Source organism: Lathyrus oleraceus, chromosome 1 (assembly GCF_024323335.1).
Source record: "Lathyrus oleraceus cultivar Zhongwan6 chromosome 1, CAAS_Psat_ZW6_1.0, whole genome shotgun sequence".
NCBI classification, from domain to species: domain Eukaryota; kingdom Viridiplantae; phylum Streptophyta; class Magnoliopsida; order Fabales; family Fabaceae; genus Lathyrus; species Lathyrus oleraceus.
Window position 1 is genome coordinate 7,914,346 of NC_066579.1, and position 20,045 is coordinate 7,934,390.

General features: G+C 36.9%; 1 protein-coding gene and 1 non-coding gene across 2 annotated transcripts; one reads left to right on the forward strand and one right to left on the reverse strand.

The window, feature by feature from the left end:
- Nucleotides 1-17,430: 17,430 nt before the first annotated feature.
- On the reverse strand, nt 17,431-18,411 carry LOC127087037 (uncharacterized). The gene has a single exon (XM_051027879.1). It carries the CDS (start codon nt 18,409-18,411, stop codon nt 17,431-17,433), a length of 981 nt encoding a protein of 326 aa, XP_050883836.1.
- A 1,112-nt stretch (nt 18,412-19,523) lies between these two features.
- Nucleotides 19,524-19,630, forward strand: LOC127116690 (small nucleolar RNA R71). The gene has a single exon (XR_007801491.1). It is a non-coding gene; the product is annotated as a small nucleolar RNA R71 (small nucleolar RNA).
- The last annotated feature ends 415 nt before the right edge of the window (nt 19,631-20,045 follow it).

Genomic DNA, 20,045 nt, shown 5'->3' on the forward strand with positions numbered 1-20,045 from the left:
ATGAAAGTATTTCTCAAAAGCATAAACAAATCCTCTGTTGAGACATTTCTTCCTCCCTAGCTGAGAACATTATCATGAAACTCTTGAGTGGTATTCCTAGCAGGTTTTTTCGAAATATCTCTTCTTCGTGTTGCCTTTTGCAAGTACCTTTTGACCTTTCATCAAGTCCTTACCTTTTGTGAGTCTCCCTCTTTTTCTTGTTGTTTGCAAGCTCTCTTCACCTTTTGCATGGAGAAAATTCCAGTGATACAACTTATTTTTTGTGAGTTTATTTTGTTGCCTTGTGCAAGAAATCACGTCTCGATGCTTACCTTTTGTAAGTCTCCTCGTTTATTTTTGCACGAGAGGGGTACCACTGTCAGAACTTTGCATCGCATTTTATTTTTAAACACCTGATGTAGGTTTGGTGAGTCTCAGGGTTTGGGTAACTATTGTTTGATAACTTCATCCCCACCATTGTGCTTGTGGGATGATATGAGATTTTCGTGCCTACTGCAAGGTCCCCATCTGATAGAGTGTATCAAAGCCCATATCTTGTTGGGGAAATCCTCTCAAAGCATAGGTTTCACCTGGAAAAAAATCTTCATAACTTTTATGAGTATTGTTGACCTTTCGTCAAGTACTTACCTTTTGTGAGTCTCCCTTTTTTCTTGCTTTTTGCAAGCCCTTCTTTCCTTATGCATGGGGAAGATTTTATTGAGACTACTTACCTTTTATGAGTTTATTTCATTGCCTTGTGCATGAAATCATGTCTCGGTGCTTACCTTTTGTAAGTCCTCTCGTTGTCTTTTGCACGAGAAGGGTACCCCTGTCATAACTTTGCATTATATTTTGTTTTGAAATACCTGATGTAGGTTTGGTGAGACTCGGAGTTTGGGTAACCATTATTCAAGAACTTCATCCTCGTAGTTGTACCTGAGGGATGATATGATATTTTCGTGCCTATTGCAAAGTCCCCATCTATCAGAATGTATCAAAGCCCAGATTTGTTTGGAAAACCCTTTTAAAGTCTAGGTTTCACCTAGCAAATCATGTTCAAACGTTTTGTTTTTCCTTTTGCAAATGTTTGTGACCTTTCGTCAGTTGCTTACCTTTTGTAAGTACCCCTTGCCTTTTGCATGAGAAGTCTATTCTTTAAGATTACCTTTTGTAATCTTCCCTTGGCCTTTTACAGTTGCTTACCTTTTGTAAGTACACCATACCTTTTGCATGGGAAATCTTTTCTTGCTAAGGAGTTTCTCATTAACTTTTGTATGAGAAATCCGTTTCCAACTTTCTTCTTAACCTTTCGTTAATGAGTTTCTCATTTTCCTTTTGCATGAGAAATCATTTCCACCTTCATGTGCCTTTTTAGCCTTTCGCTAAGGATTTTCTCATTATTGTTTGCATGAGATAACCATCCTTTTCAGCTTTATTCTTAACCTTTTTTTAAGGAGTTTCTCATTTTCCTTTTGCATGAGAAATCATTTCCATCTTCATGCACCTTCTTAGCCTTTCGCTAAGGAGTTTCTCATTAAATTTTGTATGAGAAATCCCTCCTAGCTTTCTTCTTAACCTTTTTTTAAGAATTTTTCTCATTTGCCTTTTTGCATGAGAAATCATATCCATCTTCATGCATCTTCACAACCTTTCGTTAAGGAGTTTCTCATTACCTTTTGTATGAGAAATCCATTACGACTTTCTTATTGACCTTTTGTTAAGAAGTTTTCACTACCTTTTGTATGAGAATTTTAATCCCCAGCAGACCTTGTGTCAAGAAGTTGTCATTACCTTTTGTACGAGAAGTTCAATTCCATCCTTATTCTTGACCATTTATTAAGGACCTCTCATCACCTTTTGTGTGATAAACTTTTCCATTTTTATTCTTAACCTTTTGTTAGGAAGTTCTCATCTTCTCTTGATAAGGAGTCGTTGCTACCTTTTGTATGAGAAAATCATATCCCCAACGAAGTCGATGGTCATCTTTTCTCCTTAACCTTTTGTTTAGGAGTTCTTGTTGCCTTTTGCATGAGAAAAATTTATATCCTTCCTTGCCTTTTGCAAGCTCCTTCTACCTTTTGTAACGGAAAATCCTTTCAATCACCACAGTGTTCTCAGTGCCTTTTTCCCGAGGGAACTCATTCCCAATCAAGTCATACTTTCCTTTTGCAAGACATCTCTCTACCTTTTGCATAAGAATTCAAATTATAGCTACACCCTTGTTGTTTTCCTTTTGCAAATGCGCAGTTCTCCAGGATCCTGCAGGAATATCTCAATTACCAATACTTGCCAAAACTTTTAAGTGGAGGCGAAAAAGAGAGAAAGAAATCAAGCGTATATTGCATGCATAACATATTGCATACGTCATGCATATCATAACATCTCTATCGCAACTGATCCATGCCCCCCCACATAGATATTTCAGCTGATCCCCAGCAGATAACCCTCTACAAAAGCCTATCATCCATTCCATATCTCCAATAAACAAAATTCCCTAATACCCTTATCTGACATTACCTTCATTCATTCCCCAATATCCAAATTTGGGGATACTCTAGTATTTAATCCTCTCCTACCTCGAATATTTGAAAGTCGTTGTTATTCATACTTTCAGGTCCGAGAAGATTAAATAGGGGCAGTTGTCATAATTTAAAATTTACCCTACCCATGTACAATTTTCATCTGATCGATTTGCTTAATTCATGTGCATACATTCATACTTAACCATCTCATTTGCATTAGCATTGTTCAAAACAAGAGGGCATGTATCTTGGATTCAAGATATGATGTTTGTACCTGAGGAAAACTAAGGTATCTCAAGGTATGCTCAACTAGGTTAAAACCCTAATCCATGATCTTGGCATTTGGGGTTGAGGATTCATCAATATCACTTGGTCAATCTTGAGGTTCATCTGTTTGAGTAAGTCTCTTTGTGGAGTGACCACATTGGCCTTTGATTTTGCTTGATCAAGCTCATAGGTTGATCATCTTGATCATGTAATTTGTTTAATATAGATTGAGTTTTATACATTCATTGTTTATGGTTCATGTCTCACTACCAGTTGACATAAGGCTTGCATTTCATTGACTCAATTCATTTGAATGGATGGCATAACTCATTGGCACAAGGTGCAATTCTTAAGTACAAGTCATTTGGTTGCTTAACTTAAAAGTTTTGTTTATAATTTTTATCTAGTCATCCATTACATTTCATTTTAAGATTCATCACAAGTATTGTATATTAAATCACATCACTTTTACCTAAGTTGACTTTTGGTCAACTATTGACTTTTTGGCCAACCAGTTGACCAAAGTCAACCAACCAAATGGTAAGTTTCCTAATCCTAACTTGTAGCATCTCATTTCCATCTCATTTCAACAATGGTTAATTGATGACTATGTCCATGGCATTAACCATATTTCATTTTAATTGATCATTTTGCTATCTTTTATGTATTAACTAATTGGTGTAGAATTATGGCATTTTGCATTGACTAATCTAGTGAGAATCAAGCCATTTGAACATGATTGTTTTAGGCCATTTAATATTCATTCCATTTCATAAGTTGCATACATTTCTTCTATCAAAAAGGTGAAAGGTGAATTGAATTTTGAATCACAAGTTTGAGTTTGAATCACCAATTTGAACTAATCATCATAAGTAGGTTTTTCCCATTACATAGGCATGTTTTACATAACAATCATAAGTAAGTTTTTTCATTTACAACCATGTTACATGAAAAATACATCATAAACCATATCCCATTCTATTACATAACATCACAATTCATAGTTTGAATCAAAAGGAACAGGGAAAGAGAGCTTGGAACTTGGCAACCCATCATTGCATCCTCCAAGGCATCCATATACTTCCATTTAGCCATACCACATTGAGCTCAGTTTGGCCTGCAAAGAACATCAATCCATTAGCATCAAGTCTTCATTTATCAATAAATTCACAGCAATAACAACATCAATGCCCAAAACACTAAGATAGGAGCTACAACAATTCATGATAACAATGCATCAAATCACAGAATAAATCATTATCAACAAAATCTTCACTAACTAATAAATTTTGATTTCATTAACTAACTAACATTAACATATCAAATAACGAAATTCAAACTTCTAACCAATTTAAGCCTTGTGAATCTAACAGAGTTGAACTCTGTTAAGAGCTTTAATCCTATAAATCCTACTATTTATCTCAGATCGAGGCTCTCTCTCATTTTTTTCTCAGACTCAGACCAAAATCACATAGCACTATCCTCACTCATCAAATCAAGCTTTTCAACCATTGAAACTCTGCAGAAATCACACCATGATACTCCCCTGAAACAGAGTAATCAAATTCACTCACACACTCAGTTTCACCTCAAATTTCATATCCTAAGAACATTCGTGAACATCCCTAAAGCTAAGAGGATCAAGAGAAAGGACTGAAACACAGTTACATGAGCTCTTCATTCACACTATAACCTGCATCTGATCAAACTCCATCAAGGTAGAAATCTTGATCAAATGTGATACCACTAGAAGCGTCTTGACGAACTGAACATTTCCCCCATGGTTTGATTGTTTGTTACTCCATCATCATCATCATTAAATTTCAGAATCAGGCTTTGGTGTTCTTCCTGTTTGGGTTAAATCTCTCCATGGTTAGGTGGAATTAATGAAATCTAATCATGGAGAGATCATCTATGATCTAAGCCAAGTGTGTTGCTGTGCCAACTGCTCCATGAAGCTTTGAGATGTGATGACTCATTTTCATGGAACTAGAGGAAGAAGGTGATGGTCTTCACGTGTTCTTCATGACCATTCTCCCTCCATTTGGTATTTTTAAATTCAAATTAATAAGTGATAATCCACATGTCATGCTTCAGTTGGCTGTTTATTTTTACCTGCTGACTAAACAAAGTGTGGCATGGGTGACTTAGCACATGTGTTCTCCTTAGATCCAAGCCATTTGTTGCGGTTACATTCTTCAGTCATCCAATATGATGGGTGTGGTGAGTCCATGGTCAAGCACGTGAAGGAAGTTGGATTAGATCCAACATATTTGGTTGTTTGATGACCTTTTCCTTACTACTCCGGCCTGATTTGTAAGCAAAAGAGACAAGTTTCACACTTATTAAGAAATATAGTTAAGTGCATTTAATTTTTTTGATTTTATGTGAGAGAGACAATCCAACTACTAGTATACCCTCAATTAAATTATCTTCTACTAACAATATTAAGTAATTAATACAGGGATTTTTTTGGAATAAATGCATTCAATACACCTAGATTTGTTCACATTAGCTTATATTTAAGGCCAAAAATTTTATAAGACTTTTGCTTATAAATAAGGCCGGAGGGAGTATTTTTTAGTCATACTTGCATTGTCTGTGGGCTCTAGCGCCTATTCGGCTTGCTGGACTATTATTGGAACACTGCAAGTCCAGTTGCACCCCCCTAGTTTTTTTTAAAAATTTTTCTATCTTGTTTTTATTTTCTATTGTTCTTTTTATTGAAAATTAATTTTGCAATTCAAGTACTTTTACACTTTATTTTTCAATTTAATTTCAATGTTACTTTGCTCTTTAAATGAGATTTTATTTTACATTTTGATTTTTGATTTTAATTTGCAATTTAATAGTTGATATTAATATTTCCAATTAATTTATATTTTCCTTATATTTTTTATTCAATATTATTTTGCAATTTAATCTTGATATATCTTTGATTTTCGTTTATTTTTAGAATGGTAGTTTGATTAATTGTACTACAATTTGATGATTGATTCTTTGGTGCTATCTTCATCTAACCTAACTACTAACAATGGCTACTAACCTCTACTTTTACTTTTGTTATTTACATTTTGCTATTTACTTTATGCACTATAACTATCATCCATTATCACTACCATCTACTTTATCATTATCATTTGTCTCATCTTTATACATTCTTGTTATGCTTTAGCTTTATGGTTAATTGTTGTTGTCTAATCCATAAAAAAGGAACAAAAACATGATAAAAATGGAAAATACCAAAAAGATGTGATACTTGGGATTTAATAGTGAGATATAGAAGACTTGTAATGGACCATTGGACATTGTGATTGACCTATGCACAACTTGCAACATCATGGACTTGTAATCTTCCATTACAAGAAAGAACTCATGGCACTACCCTTAAAGAAAAAGGGCGACATGTTTTGTAATTCCATTTTCTACTTGTTAGCTTATGACACAATGCACACACAAGGCTTTCTCTTAGGATACCTTACAACGAGACCCATTATTTTTCGCATTACTCCCTTATATTTTTCATGTATCCCTTCCCCACTCTAGTGTACTTTTTTCCTCCCTTTCCTTGGTTTTGTTATTTCTTGTTAGCCAACCTTAGGAGTTAGGATCGTCACCAATTCCAAATAATGAGCAAACCCTTGATCCAACGTCAAGTAGCCATTTTTCTTAATAAATCAAAAACACGTTAAAGTACGAATTGCACACCACGAGTCTTAAATGATGGAGAAGAATGAGAATGGAGTTTCCCTACCCTCATTCTGATTATCTTGAACATAAGACGCTTGGCTTGGTTGTTTAAGATATTCGTCTCCACTCATAGTCTTTAGTGCGATTCAAGTCAAAAATAACTTTCTTTTCAAAATCTAAAAACAACATTAACTCATTAAACTATATTTCTACGCCTTAGGGCAACATCCTGAAAAACCCATTTTCAAGGTTAAATCAACCAACACACACTTATTTTCTACCACGAACTACGAGGCTCTGATTTCTCACTCCAAACGAGTGAGAATACGTAGGCACGAGGGCCCGAATCCTTGACGAGCACACTAATAAAAAACTCACTTCTACTCCATAAACCTTTAGAAAATAAGCATTAAGATAGTAACATTCATTCAAGCGAAAGACAATCAAGATGGTTCCCGTTTAGTATAATGGATGTGAGAGGTGTTAATACCTCCCCATTGCATAATTGACTTCCAAATTCACTCATGGTTGCGATGACCATTCTTTTGGGGTTTTCTCGATACTTTTCCTTTTCTTTGGAATAAATAAAATTCGATGATGACTCTGTATTTTTCGCGTAGTGACATGGGATATATCCCAAATCTCATTTGGTTAGCAAATTAACACAAAGAAACTAAGTTATTCATCGATCAATGCCAATAAGGTTTTGCCCAACCATATTTTGCCAAACATAAAACAAAAATAAAATATAGTATAACCCTGCCGCTGATGGGAGGGTAAGGACCCCTCACCACCCAAGCTGGCTATTATCACCCATTAGTAAACAAATTCTCCCCTTACTTTAGAATTGCAGAATCTCTTAAGCTTTTGGCTAGACTTCTCCTTCCTAGAGCTCCTTAGGGTTCCTTACCTCTTTCTCTATTTTCCACTTTTATGTATCAGACTAAATCTAAATGTCTCACTTTTTCTATTTAAGTAACCTAAAAGGTTTTTGTTAATTTTCAACTCTCCCTCAACTCTTGACTATTACTCCTTGACACTCAAATTTCATTAGGCTTCTAATTTCACCCCATATCACAATTCCTAAATTTCTATTATTTTAATTAAATAATTTTTTTAATTAAATAAACATTTAATAATTAAAATTAGACTTAATTGCAACTTTAGTCCCTCTATTTTGTTTTTGTTTTTTTGGTCCCCCTATTTAAAAACCACATTTTTGGTCCCTTTTTTAAGTTATTGTGTTGGATTTTAGTCTCCAAAAAGGGACCAAAATCGCGGTTTTTAAAATCGGAGAACCAAAACCCAAAAAAATACAAAATAGGGGGACCAAAATTACAATTAATTCTTAAAATTATTTAAATATCTCTAATAATTCAACTAACTCTTATTTTATTTTTCTGCTCTCAACTGTATAATCCAAATAATGATAAAATTACTAAAATAAAAACCTCAAAAACCCCAAAATAGCACAAATAACACAAATAAACACTCCAATAATTAAATAAAATATTAATTTAAAAATTGGGATGTTACAACTCCCCCCACTTAAAATATTTTCTCCCTTGAAAATTACATGGCGAAAAGAGATCCAGATAAGATTCCTTCGCCCGACTCTCTAGCTCCCACATCATGCTCACTCTAACAGATTCTCCCCAAACGACCTTCACCATCAAAATCTCTTCACCTATGAGCTTCTTAACTTCTCACTCCTTAATCCTTATAGGTGATGCCTTAACAGTTAGATTATCCATCACATTCACATTATCCATTTTGATTATATGCGATTGATCGGGAATATGCTTCTGAAGCTGGGACACATGAAAAACATCATGCAGATTCGAAAGAGATGGTGGCAAGGCCATACTATACGCAACAGATCCAACTCATTGGGTAATCTGATATAGACGAATGAAGTAATAAGTAAGCTTATTAGATTTCAGTGCACGTCTAACACCAGTCACATGAGTGAATCTCGTAAACACATGTTCACCTTCTCGGAACTCAAGAGCCTTTCTCCGCTTATCATGGTAACCTTTGTGCCTACTCTAAGACGCCTTCATCTTCTATTGGATCATCTGCACCTTCTCCGTTGTCTACTAAACAATTTATGGTCTAGGTATAACACTCTCTCCAGACTCATACCAACACATATAAGTCTTACACCTACTATCATACAAAGCCTAAAATAGCGCCATCCCAATACTAGAATATGATCGCTGACTGACGTATCTGTCATATGATGAATGCAAGTGCACAGTCTATCGTGTAGTTTTAAAAGATTATAGAACCCACATAGACTAATGGTCAAGCTAATGTTATCTATTGTTGCAGTGCAAAGTTAAGACTTAAGGTTATAAGGTTATTAACGGGAATGAAAATACTAATTTCCAACGGTTTAAAAGTTATGATAAAAACGAGTTCGAAATATGGATTCCGTGTTCCTAGGGGATTAGGTAGAAGTCATGCACTAAATACCATTCTATTGCGTTGTATAGGAAATATCAACTTAAAGGTCCTGTCTCACACTCTCCCGCTATCGACAAAGACCACACCTCCTAACCACAGCATTTTACTCTTGCTCATCCGTTCTAATTAGAAAGTGTATTTTGAAAGTAAATGAGATCCTAAATGATGCCTAAAGCGCTCTCGCTTTTTTTAGGATCATTGCCTAGTTTCCACTATCTGGTTCCTTCCTCACACTCTCACGCTATCGTACTGAACCTTGGTTTGTCCCACACTCTCGTGCCAAAACAGTAAAACATACATTTGGAAACTAAAGCCAAAACATAGTTAAATGATATATTCATGCCTATTATTTCTACTGAGTCCCTTCGGTAACGACGGTCCTCATACGCCAAACTCAGAATAATTTAGCAAGGCATGGTATTAATTGGAAACAACATGATTAAAGTGTCTATAACCGAGAATAGCCTGGCATGCAAGTAATAAAAGACAATAAAGCATACAAATATTAAAAGCGGTAAGAAAAATTAAAATTGCGTAAAGTAAAACTTGAATTAACTTGAACTTGAAAATAACGGAAAACTTGATCTTGATCCAAAATACCTATGATACAGAAATAAAAAGGTGCGACAATCCCTCGATGTGAGTTATTGCTACTTTACAGGTAATTTTCTACCTAAAACTAAGACAGAATTTTGACAGAGTTTCTGCGCAAATTCATGGATGTCTAACACTCCAAAAATGGCTCTATATATAGAGTTCATAGGCTTGGTAACTGTCTTGGACGTGCTGCCTTAGTGGAGGGAGACGTGGTTGAAAAATTGCTAAGAAACTAGCTCACCAACGTAGTTCGGTTTCTGCGTGAAGATGGCGAACGCCATTAGGGCAATGGAAAATGCCATTGTCTTTCTCATTAAATGACGTGGAGGGAAGTGGAGATGGCGAACGCCATCTAGCAGGTGGCAAATGCCATTTTCTCAGATTGGCTGAAATGAACTCTTTTGCTCCACTTTGGCTCTTTTTTTGCTTCTTTTCTGTGAGACTTCCAAAACTCCAATGAAATCGGATAACAACTGCAAAACAAATAAAAAGAAAGTAAAAGGAGATAAAATGCATAAAGACATAGACGTATAACATGTGAAATAAGCCTAAAAACATGATATTATTTCTCGTTATCAAATTTCCCCATACTTAGATCGTTGTTTGTCCTCATACAATCACCCAACGCACATGATAAACAATTAAACACAATGTCTGAAACATAGGCACGACGACACTCTAAGTAGTACGAGACTTCTAGGCTAATGCTAGATAAATAGGTACTAGATAATAATAACAAGGATATCATAGTGACACACATCCTCATTTCACTGACAAAAACTTCCCCCTATGCAAAACCAATTCGAATCATGCCATTATAACTCGACCTATATTCTTTGTTCTTTTTCATCCTCTTTTTCATTCTAGCGCAATCACATTAAACCCGTTATCCATACACATTTAAGGCAGATGGACCTGTTAGTGACTATGATCTCGTTTTCAACTTTTTCGCACTTAGCAAATTTTGCTTAAGTATCAACTGAATTTTTAAGAGTTCGTACCGTTGGGCTAAATGATTGGGTGAGGATCACCTAACTTAGAAGGGACAAATCTTATCACATATTTTATTCATTATATGTATTTTTTTTGCTTGAGTTCATACACTTATTTGCATCGGCTTCCTTACTCGTGTTTGTTTTAGGATGGTGTTTACTGCTAGTATAAACTACTCAAAGGATTATTTAAAGAAACTTAGAATTAAGGTCTTGGCATAATGGTTATTCAAATCAATGTCACATACTTAGGGAATTTAGGGTGTTAGGATGGTACCAATATTATCGACACTTTCCCAAGTCTATCTAACAAAGCCTAAAAATGAGAAACAGACTATACTTTAGGTGTGTCATGCCATTGAAATAGAACAATTTTTTTATCATTTGGGGTCAAATCTAAGGGAATTTTTAAACAAAAGCAAAATATCACGCAATAGGACTCGACAACACATGTATGACTCGACCAAAAGCTAAAAATAACTAAGTAGGATACTAATGAAAATAAAATAGTAAATAATAGAAAAGCGGTAAAGCTCCTCCCCCATACTTGAACCAAACATTGTCCTCAATGTTTCAGTGCAAGGTAGAGAAAGGAGTAGTGAAAACTAGTAGGGGGCTCAGTGATGTCGGCTGCGTCCTCTGTGTCGCGCAAAACCTCCTCTACCGAATGCAGGATTGGGCATATGTTGCATGTACTCCCTCATACCTGCCACCTCTAAGCACACTCCGGTCATCTGCTCGGTGAGGTCTCCCATGTTGAGCTCGATCCACTCAACAAAGTCAAGTTGAGTCTCTTTGATCTGATCAATGGTGACCGTCATCTCCTCTTGTTGCCTCTAAATATGCCTAAGTAGCACATCACGATCCGCATCGGCATCATTCCGATGTCTAAGAGATGTCCTTATGGCGTTGTAGTGATATTCCTTGCGGGGCTGATATCCGGATGAGGTACCTACAAAAAAGTTGGGAAACACATGTGTGATGTGTGCATGGGTGCTAATCTGGGGAGCATCTTGCTCCATATGATCTAGCTCAGGGGCGTTAAGATCAAAAGTCCAATTAGCGCTCATTCACACGTCGATGCATGCGACGCAAGGTAAAGTAACTCCTCTCACCTCTCAGTTACTAATCATCATAAAATATTTGTCATCAGGTTTATTCTTAATAAGGCGCATGCTACGACAATAGTCAAAGTCGACAAAAGGAGTCTCTAACGGCTCAAGCGTAGCCAACTTTGTGCCTAAGTTAAACGCAAGGGTTATAGATGTAATCAGCCCTCCAACACAAATAAGATCTCCTATCCTAACACTGGTGGACTGGAAGTATGCTAATAGAAATGGTGTTGGGTTAACTTTGGTTTCAGATAAGGCACAAAAAATAAGGAAAAGATCCCTAGAATTTATGTTTCCTGTGTTCTCTCGACCAAATATAGTGCTGGCTAAAATACGGTGCAAATACCAAATGGCTGGGTTTTGAATAGCGGTGGCTTTAAGGCCTTCCCAGTCAGTGGTGGTTTTTCCCGTTATTTGTTGTAAAAAGTCGAGAGCGCTGGATTCCCATTCGCTCTCTAAAGGGTGTTGGCAAGCAGACTCGTTTCCATGAGGAAAAGAAAATAAATCGGCTAGTTGGTCTTGGTTAATACTGTAATTTCTATTGGACATCCTAAAATATGCAGTGCCGGTGGTACGGGATCCTCCTATAGGAGTGGTGTATCAGGAAGAGCTTAAGAACTCATAGGTAAGTCGAATATAGGTTGGACTAGTCAAAGAGCAAAAGTGAGACATACCTAGGTTGTTAAGCATCCAACGGGCACTGTCAAATAAACCCAAAGCACGAAGGGCACCATCTTCACGGTACCTCGTCGCTAAGACGTCCCTCTTGAAAAGTTTTTGGTATATGCTCATTTGATTTTCTCCATCAATTCCCTCGGCGAACTCGATTCCCATATAGTTAATCTCTCTTGTTGGTATAACTTCTCTAGGAGGCATGTTGAACAAAGGGAAAGAGAAATTTGAAGAAGAGGTTATGGGTGTTGTGAAGATAGAAACGGAAGAGAAGAGGATTTGTGGAGTTGGGAAGTGGGTGTTTGTGGATTTTATAATGATTTGGAATAAGTGGAGTGGTTGGGAGTTGAAGGGTTTGAGTTATGGATGTTTAGAGTAGAGAGTTTAAGAGATTTAAATGTAGGGTATTGGAAAAACGCGCATGAGGGAAAAGAAAAGGGAGGTTATTTTCCTGATATAGCGATCGCCATTAGGCATATGGCGAACGCCATCTTCCTAAATTACTGGGCCTTTAATTCGAAGCTAATGGAGAACGCCATTAGCATAACGGCGGACACCATTACCCTAAAATACACAATTTTTCAGCCTTTTCTTAAGATTACTACAGGTAAATGCTCCTGAGGCCATATAACAGTTAGTAGAGATAATTAAGACTAGTAGCCATAATTAAGAAGCATAAAATTTGCAAGAACTAAAATAATACACGATGAAATAAAATAATTGACTGAAATGGAAATTACATTAATTAAAGATAGTAGTAACACATGTTCACGTTGATATATCGACTGTAAAGTAAACACAAACTGAAAATTAACAAAGGGAAATAACTGATGACAATTAAAATACAAAACTAGAAAATAGGGAAATAACTGATGACAATCAACACTAGCCATCACTTCGGTCCAAAAGAGTGCTACAAGGAATGAACTTGCTGGAAAACATGATTGAACTACTCATTAACAACATCCATAAATACAAGGAGATCCACTCGAAGAGAATTGACTTCTCCTCTGATGAAATCAACTTCAGATTGCAGAGCATGTATATTGGTGCCAAAATCAACAGGAGGAACGATATGATGTGCATCAGAGGCATGAAAATTAGCATCAGGAAAAATGGATTCTTGGTTCTCATAAGGTTGAGGACTATCAGGAGGTGTTGGAGACTCATCTTGGACCTCTAAGTTGTAAAACTAGTTATCACGGTTGTGGACATTAGTTTTCTCATAGTTTGGAAGTGTAAAATTCCTGACTACTTTGTTATCAATAACAGCTCAAACTCTGTCGGTCTTAAATTGGCAATGATGCCTCGGTTGAAACATAAGTTTAGGTGCATGGGCCAGATCCCTCCAAAAGCATGTAAGCGATTAAGCGGGTATCTCAGGCCTAAAGCATCAACAATCATGGTTACCAACCCACCAATGATAATAGTACCGTGGGTTTCTCGGGATATATTGTCTAGGTTTGCTAACGTAAAGGCAACAACATTCACTGGTTTCCCTTAGGAAGCACAGTACATGATAAAAAGTTTGTCCCTAGAAACAACAGTGATGTTCTCTTCCTTACCAAACAGGGTATGGGTCGGGATTTTATGGAAGTAGCGGATGGCAGGGTTGTGCATGTTTGCGGAAAACATGGTGTGAGGTTCAGGATGATAATTTCCGGTTACGGTTCCCTAGAAAAAGTCAAGTTCAAGGTCTGTAAAGGCATCATCAGGGGAAATAGTGTATGCATCAGGGCCACTAGGAAATCCTAGTAACTCAGCCATCTCATGATGGGTGAAGCTGTTCCTGGTTCCAAAGAGCCTAAATGTAGCCAAACCTCTACCAAATCCTATTTAGATATTAGGGTCATAATAAAGGGAACTCAATAATTCAAGGGTGAGCCTATGGTATTGGCTATACCTCTTCCTCACAGCAAAACTATCCCAACCTATTTGGTTGAGAAGATACATAACATTGTCTCTTAATCCTAAGATAGTCAGGGTCAATCCACTAGGATATATAGAAAGTTCCATTTCTCTCTGTTCTAACATGTCAAAATGGAGTCTCTGATTTTCGCTCCTAAATATAATCTCCATATTATCAACAGGCTTCATACTCCTTAGTTAGTGATAAGCTATCTTAATCTATGTTAGCCTTAAAGTAAACAAAGGTTATACTATTAATAAAAGGTACCACATGGAAGTGTTAGAATAGTTAGTAGTAATAATAGTAACAATATTAATAATAACAATAACAAACATAGAATAAAAATAAAAATAAAAATAAAAATGAAAATGAAAATAACTAAAAAGAAATGATAAAGACTAAAGATCGTGGGTTGCCTTCCATGTAGCGCTTCGTTTAATGTCGGGAGCTCGACATCAATTTGGAACGGTGCTAATCTTTCGAAAGAGCGGGCAACTCTTCCAATTTATAGCTCGTGCAGAAATCCTTATTCTCTACATTATGGTAGTGCTTAAGTCACTGCCCGTTTACAATGAATGGTTCATTAGTTTTACCTCTTATTTCCACAACTCCACTTTGGAAAACTCTCGTGACCTCAAAAGGGCCAGACCATCTAGAATGAAGTTTGCCTAGAAATAATTTGAGTCGAGAATTAAATAGAAGGACTACGTCACCTTCATTGAATTCTCGCCTTGTAATTCGTTTGTCATGCCACTGTTTGGGTTTTTCCTTATATATATGGGCATTCTCATATGCATCTAGTCTAAGTTCTTCTAGTTCATAGATATCCAAAATTCTTTTCTCGCTTGCAACTGTGTAATTCATGTTAAGGGTCTTGATGGCCCAATAAGCTTTATGCTCTAGTTCCACAGGAAGGTGACATGATTTACCATAAACTAGTTTGAATGGTGTTGTTCCTATCGGGGTTTTATAAGCTGTCCTATAAGCCCACAAAGCTTCATGAAGTTTTACGCACCAGTCTTTCCTAGAAGTTTCAACGGTTTTCTCCTAATTTTTTTTTATTTCTCTATTGGAAACTTCAACTTTCCCACTTGTTTGAGGATGATATGGCGTTGCTACCCGGTGTCGGACTCCATATTTCAGCAACAATCCTTCGAAGATTTTGGAAATGAAGTGAGATCCTCCGTCTCTAATCACGAGTCTTGGTACACCGAATCTAGGGAAGATTTGATTCTTGAAAAGTTTAATTACCACTCGTTCATCATTAGTGGGAGATGATACCACCTCAATCCATTTTGATACGTAATCAACAACAACGAGTATGTGTTTGTTACCAAAAGAAGATGGGAAAGGACCCATGAAATCTATACCCTAGACATCAAAGACTTCTAACTCTAAGATACCTTTTAGTGGCATCTCATCGCGTCTAGAAATATTTCCAGTGCGTTGGCACCGGTCGCAATTCTTAATCGCGATGTGGACATCTTTCCATATATTAGGCCAAAAGAGGCCAGATTATAGGATCTTCACTCAAGTCTTCGAGGTGCTTATGTGCCCTCCATAGGATGCAAAGTGGCAGTGGGATATGATATCATGTAGTTCTGATTCGGGGACACATCGACAAAAAATGCCATCGGTGCCTCTCTTGAAAAGTAGCGGTTCATCCCAATAATAATGTTTAAGATCGTGGAAAAATTTCTTCTTTTGCTAGTATGTTAAGTCTGGTGGAAGCACTCTAGCGGCTAAGTAGTTGACAAAGTCAACATACCATGGCAGGATGGTCTTGGTGCAAATAGATTCCACAACTTCATTAGTATCTGTGCCATTGTACACTAAAGAGCATTCAATCGTCTCACTTTCATTTTCTAATTGGGCTACAAGTCGATCGTACGGAAAATCATCATTGGTGGGCACTCGTTCGGGTTTTAGATCCTCAATCCTAGAGATATTATCTTCTACCACGTTCTCGGTGCCTTTCTTATCTTTGATTTCTAGATCGAATTCTTGTAAGAGTAGGATCCATCTTAAAACTCCCGATTTAGCATCCTTCTTACTTAACAGGTACCTAATTGTGGCGTGGTCGGTATAGACAATTATTTTTTTCTCATACTAAGTAGGAATGAAATTTATCTAAAGCGAACACAACAACTAGGAGTTCTTTTTCTGTGGTGGCGTAGTTCATCCGCGCGTTGTCTAGGGTTTTGCTTGCATAATAAATATCATGAAGCTTTTTATCTTCTCTTTGTCCTAAGCAACGCCAACGGCAAAATCACTAGCGTCACACATTATCTCAAACGGCTTACTGCGATCAGGTGGTTTCATGATGGGTGCAGTAATAAGAGCATTTTTTAGATGTTCAAACGCTTTTAAGTACTCTTCGTCGAATATGAATTCATCGTCTTTCATTAATAAGCCTGTTAGTGGTTTGTTATTTTAGAGAAATCCTCAACGAATCGTCGGTAGAAACTGGCGTGTCCTAGGACATTGCGAATTTCTCTAACTATTTTTGGAGGTTGAAGATGTTCTATAGTTTCGAATTTTGCTTTATCCACCTCAATCCCTCAATCGGATACGACATGGCCAAGTACAATTCCTTGTCGGACCATGAAATGACATTTTTCCCAATTTAATACGAGATTTACCTTAACGCATCTCTCAAGTACCATTTCTAGGTTTGAAAGACATCCTTCGAAGCTTTTCCCACAAACAAAGAAGTCATCCATGAATACTTCCATTATTTTGCCTATAAAATCAGCGAAGATTGACATCATGCGTCTCTGAAATGTTGCAAGGGCATTACACAGTCCAAACGACATTCGTCGATAGGAGAATGTACCATAAGGACATGTGAAAGTAGTCTTTTCTTGGTCATCAAGATGGATAGGAATTTGAAAGAATCCTGAGTATCCATCTAAATAGCAGAAGTAAGAATGTTTAGCCAGTCGTTCAAGCATTTGATCAATGAAAGGTAATGGAAAGTGTTCTTTACGAGTGGCTTTATTTAATTTTCTATAGTCTATGCATATTCTCCATCCAGTTTGAGTTCTGTTTGCTACTGATTCGCCCTTCTCATTACTAACAACTGTAACACCTCCCTTCTTTGGAATGACATGTATCGGGCTGACCTAGTTACTGTCGGATATCAGTTATATAATTCTTGCTTCTAATACCTTTTGTACCTCCTTTTTTACTACATCACTCAAGATAGGATTTAGTCTTCTCTAATGCTCTCTAGAGGTTTTGCAGTTCTCTTCTAACATAATGCGATGCATACATATAGAGGGACTTATTCCTTTTAAGTCGGAGATGTTATAGCCTAGAGTTGTCGGATATTTTCTTAGGATATGGAGTAATTTTTTGGTTTCTATTTGTCCTAAGTCAGCATTGACTATAACTGGTCTTTCAAGCTCGGTATCTAGGAATTCATACCTTAAATCTTTGGGTAGAGTTTTAAGTTCTATTGAAGGTTTCTTGGGGCATGGAATTGGATTTGGTGTTAGTGCTAGACATTCTCTTATATTGTCATTTACGTATGGCTCACACCAATTATCGTCTTCGAATATATGAGGTATTGGAATCTTCAGTACTTCAGTATACTTAAATGGATCCTTCTCCATTTCTTTCACACATTCGTCTATGACGTCTAAGAAACAACATGAGTCATCTATAGCTGGTGCTTGTAGGAATTTAGCTAAGAGAAATTCAACTTTTTCTTCTCTGACTTCGAATGTTAGCCTACCCTTCTTCACATCTATGATGGCTCCGACTGTGGCTAAAAAGGGTCTTCCTAAAATAATAAGGATGTGGGAATCCTTCTTTATATCCATTATTACAAAATCAGTTGGAATATAGATTTGTCCTATACAAACGGGAAAGTTCTCTAGCATACCTATTGGATATTTAATAGAGTGGTCAGCTAGTTGTAGAGACATCTTTGTAGGTCTTAATTCTCCTAGATTGAGTTTTTCGCATGTGGATAAGGGCATTAGACTAACATTGGCTCCTAAATCGCATAGAGCTTTGTCTATGATAAACTTTCTGATTACACAAGGTATGGAAAAGCAACCAGGGTCTTTCATTTTAGGAGGCATGTTATTTTGAATAATAGCGCTACACTCGGCAGTAAGCATAACGGTTTCGTCATCCTCAAGCTTTTTCTTGTTGGATAGAATCTCTTTAAGGAATTTAGCATTTGAAGGCATTTGCATAATGGCTTCTATGAATGGTATAATGATGTTAAGTTGCTTCAGAAGTTCTACAAATTTCTCGAATTGTCCTTCATTTTTAGATTTAACAAGTCTTTGGGGATAAGGTACAAGTGGTTTGTATGGTGGCGGGGGCAATAAGGTGGTTCTTTATCTTTTGCCTCTCCGCTTTCGTCTTCTTTTCCACCATGGGTTAGTTTATTTACCTTTTCAATTCCTTTACCAGAGTTTTGATACATGGTTGGATTTTGGATTATGGAGTCAACGGGTCCATCTAGTTCTGTTCCACTTCGAAGTGTGATAGCGTTAGCATGGCCTTTTGGGTTTGGTTGTGGTTGACCAGAAAATGCTCCAATCGAGGCTTCAACTGCGACTTGTTGTTGGACTGCTTAGGAGATCTGGGTTTCTAACATTTTGTTATGGGTAGCCATAGCATCAAACTTATTTGACAATTGTTTCATCAGTTCACTCGTATGAGCATTTTGATTTGCAAACTCTTTATTTAGTTGAGCTTGGGAATTTATAAAGTTTTCCATCATGATCTCCAAATTTGACTTTCTAGGTGCTTGTCGAGAAACTGGGGCTCCTTTTTTATAGCCAGGTGGAATAACAAGTGTTGGGTTTGGTGGAAATAAAACATTGTTACTTTTATAGGAAAAATTCGGATGGTTTCTCCAGCCAGGATTGTAAGTGTTTGAATATGGGTTTCCTTGGGCATAGCTTATTTGGTCGGTGGGAACACTAGCCAATAACTGACAATCAACATTAGTATGCCCAAGGGTTCCACATAATTCATAGTTTGGTGTTATAGCATATACGGCGGCTGCTGGCGTTATGGCTAAGCTTTCAATCTTTTGAGTAAGCGCATCCACTTTAGCATTGACGCGATCTATGCCATTAACTTCGTACATTCCTCCTTTCGCAGTTGGCTTTTCTACATCAACATGTTCACCTCCGTATTGGAAATGATTTGAGCCATGTTCTCTATGAGTTCATAAGCTTCTTCATATGGTTTGTCCATTAGAGCACCACCAGCGGCAACGCTTAAATTCATCTTAGTGTTATACAACAATCCATTATAGAAAGTATGGATAATCAACCATTCTTCAAGTCCATGATATGGACAAAGTCGCATCATGTCCTTGTATCTTTCCCAAGCATCAAAAAGAGATTTGTTGTCTTTTTGCTTAAATCCGTTGATTTGAGCTCTCAGCATAGCTGTTTTGCTTGGCGGAAAATATCGGGCTAAAAAGAATTTCTTCAAGTCGTTCCATGTGGTTACTGAGTTTGAAGGTAGAGACTGGAGACAAGCTCTAGCTCCATCTCTTAAGGAAAAAGGGAAAAGACATAGTCTAATCGCTTCTTGACTGACACCATTTGCTTTCACTGTGTCTGCGTACTACACAAACAGTGACAAATGTAAGTTAGGATCGTCTGTAGGACTACCTGAAAATTGGATTTATTGAACGACTGATAACATCGAAGGTTTCAAATCGAAATCGTTTCGATTGATGGCATGGGTAGCAATGCTGTTATGTGGTTCTGCTTGCGATGGAATCACGTAATACTTCAACAAACGGTTTTGTGGTCTTTCGACCATAATTGGTTTTGGTTCTGAAATTGGGATAATA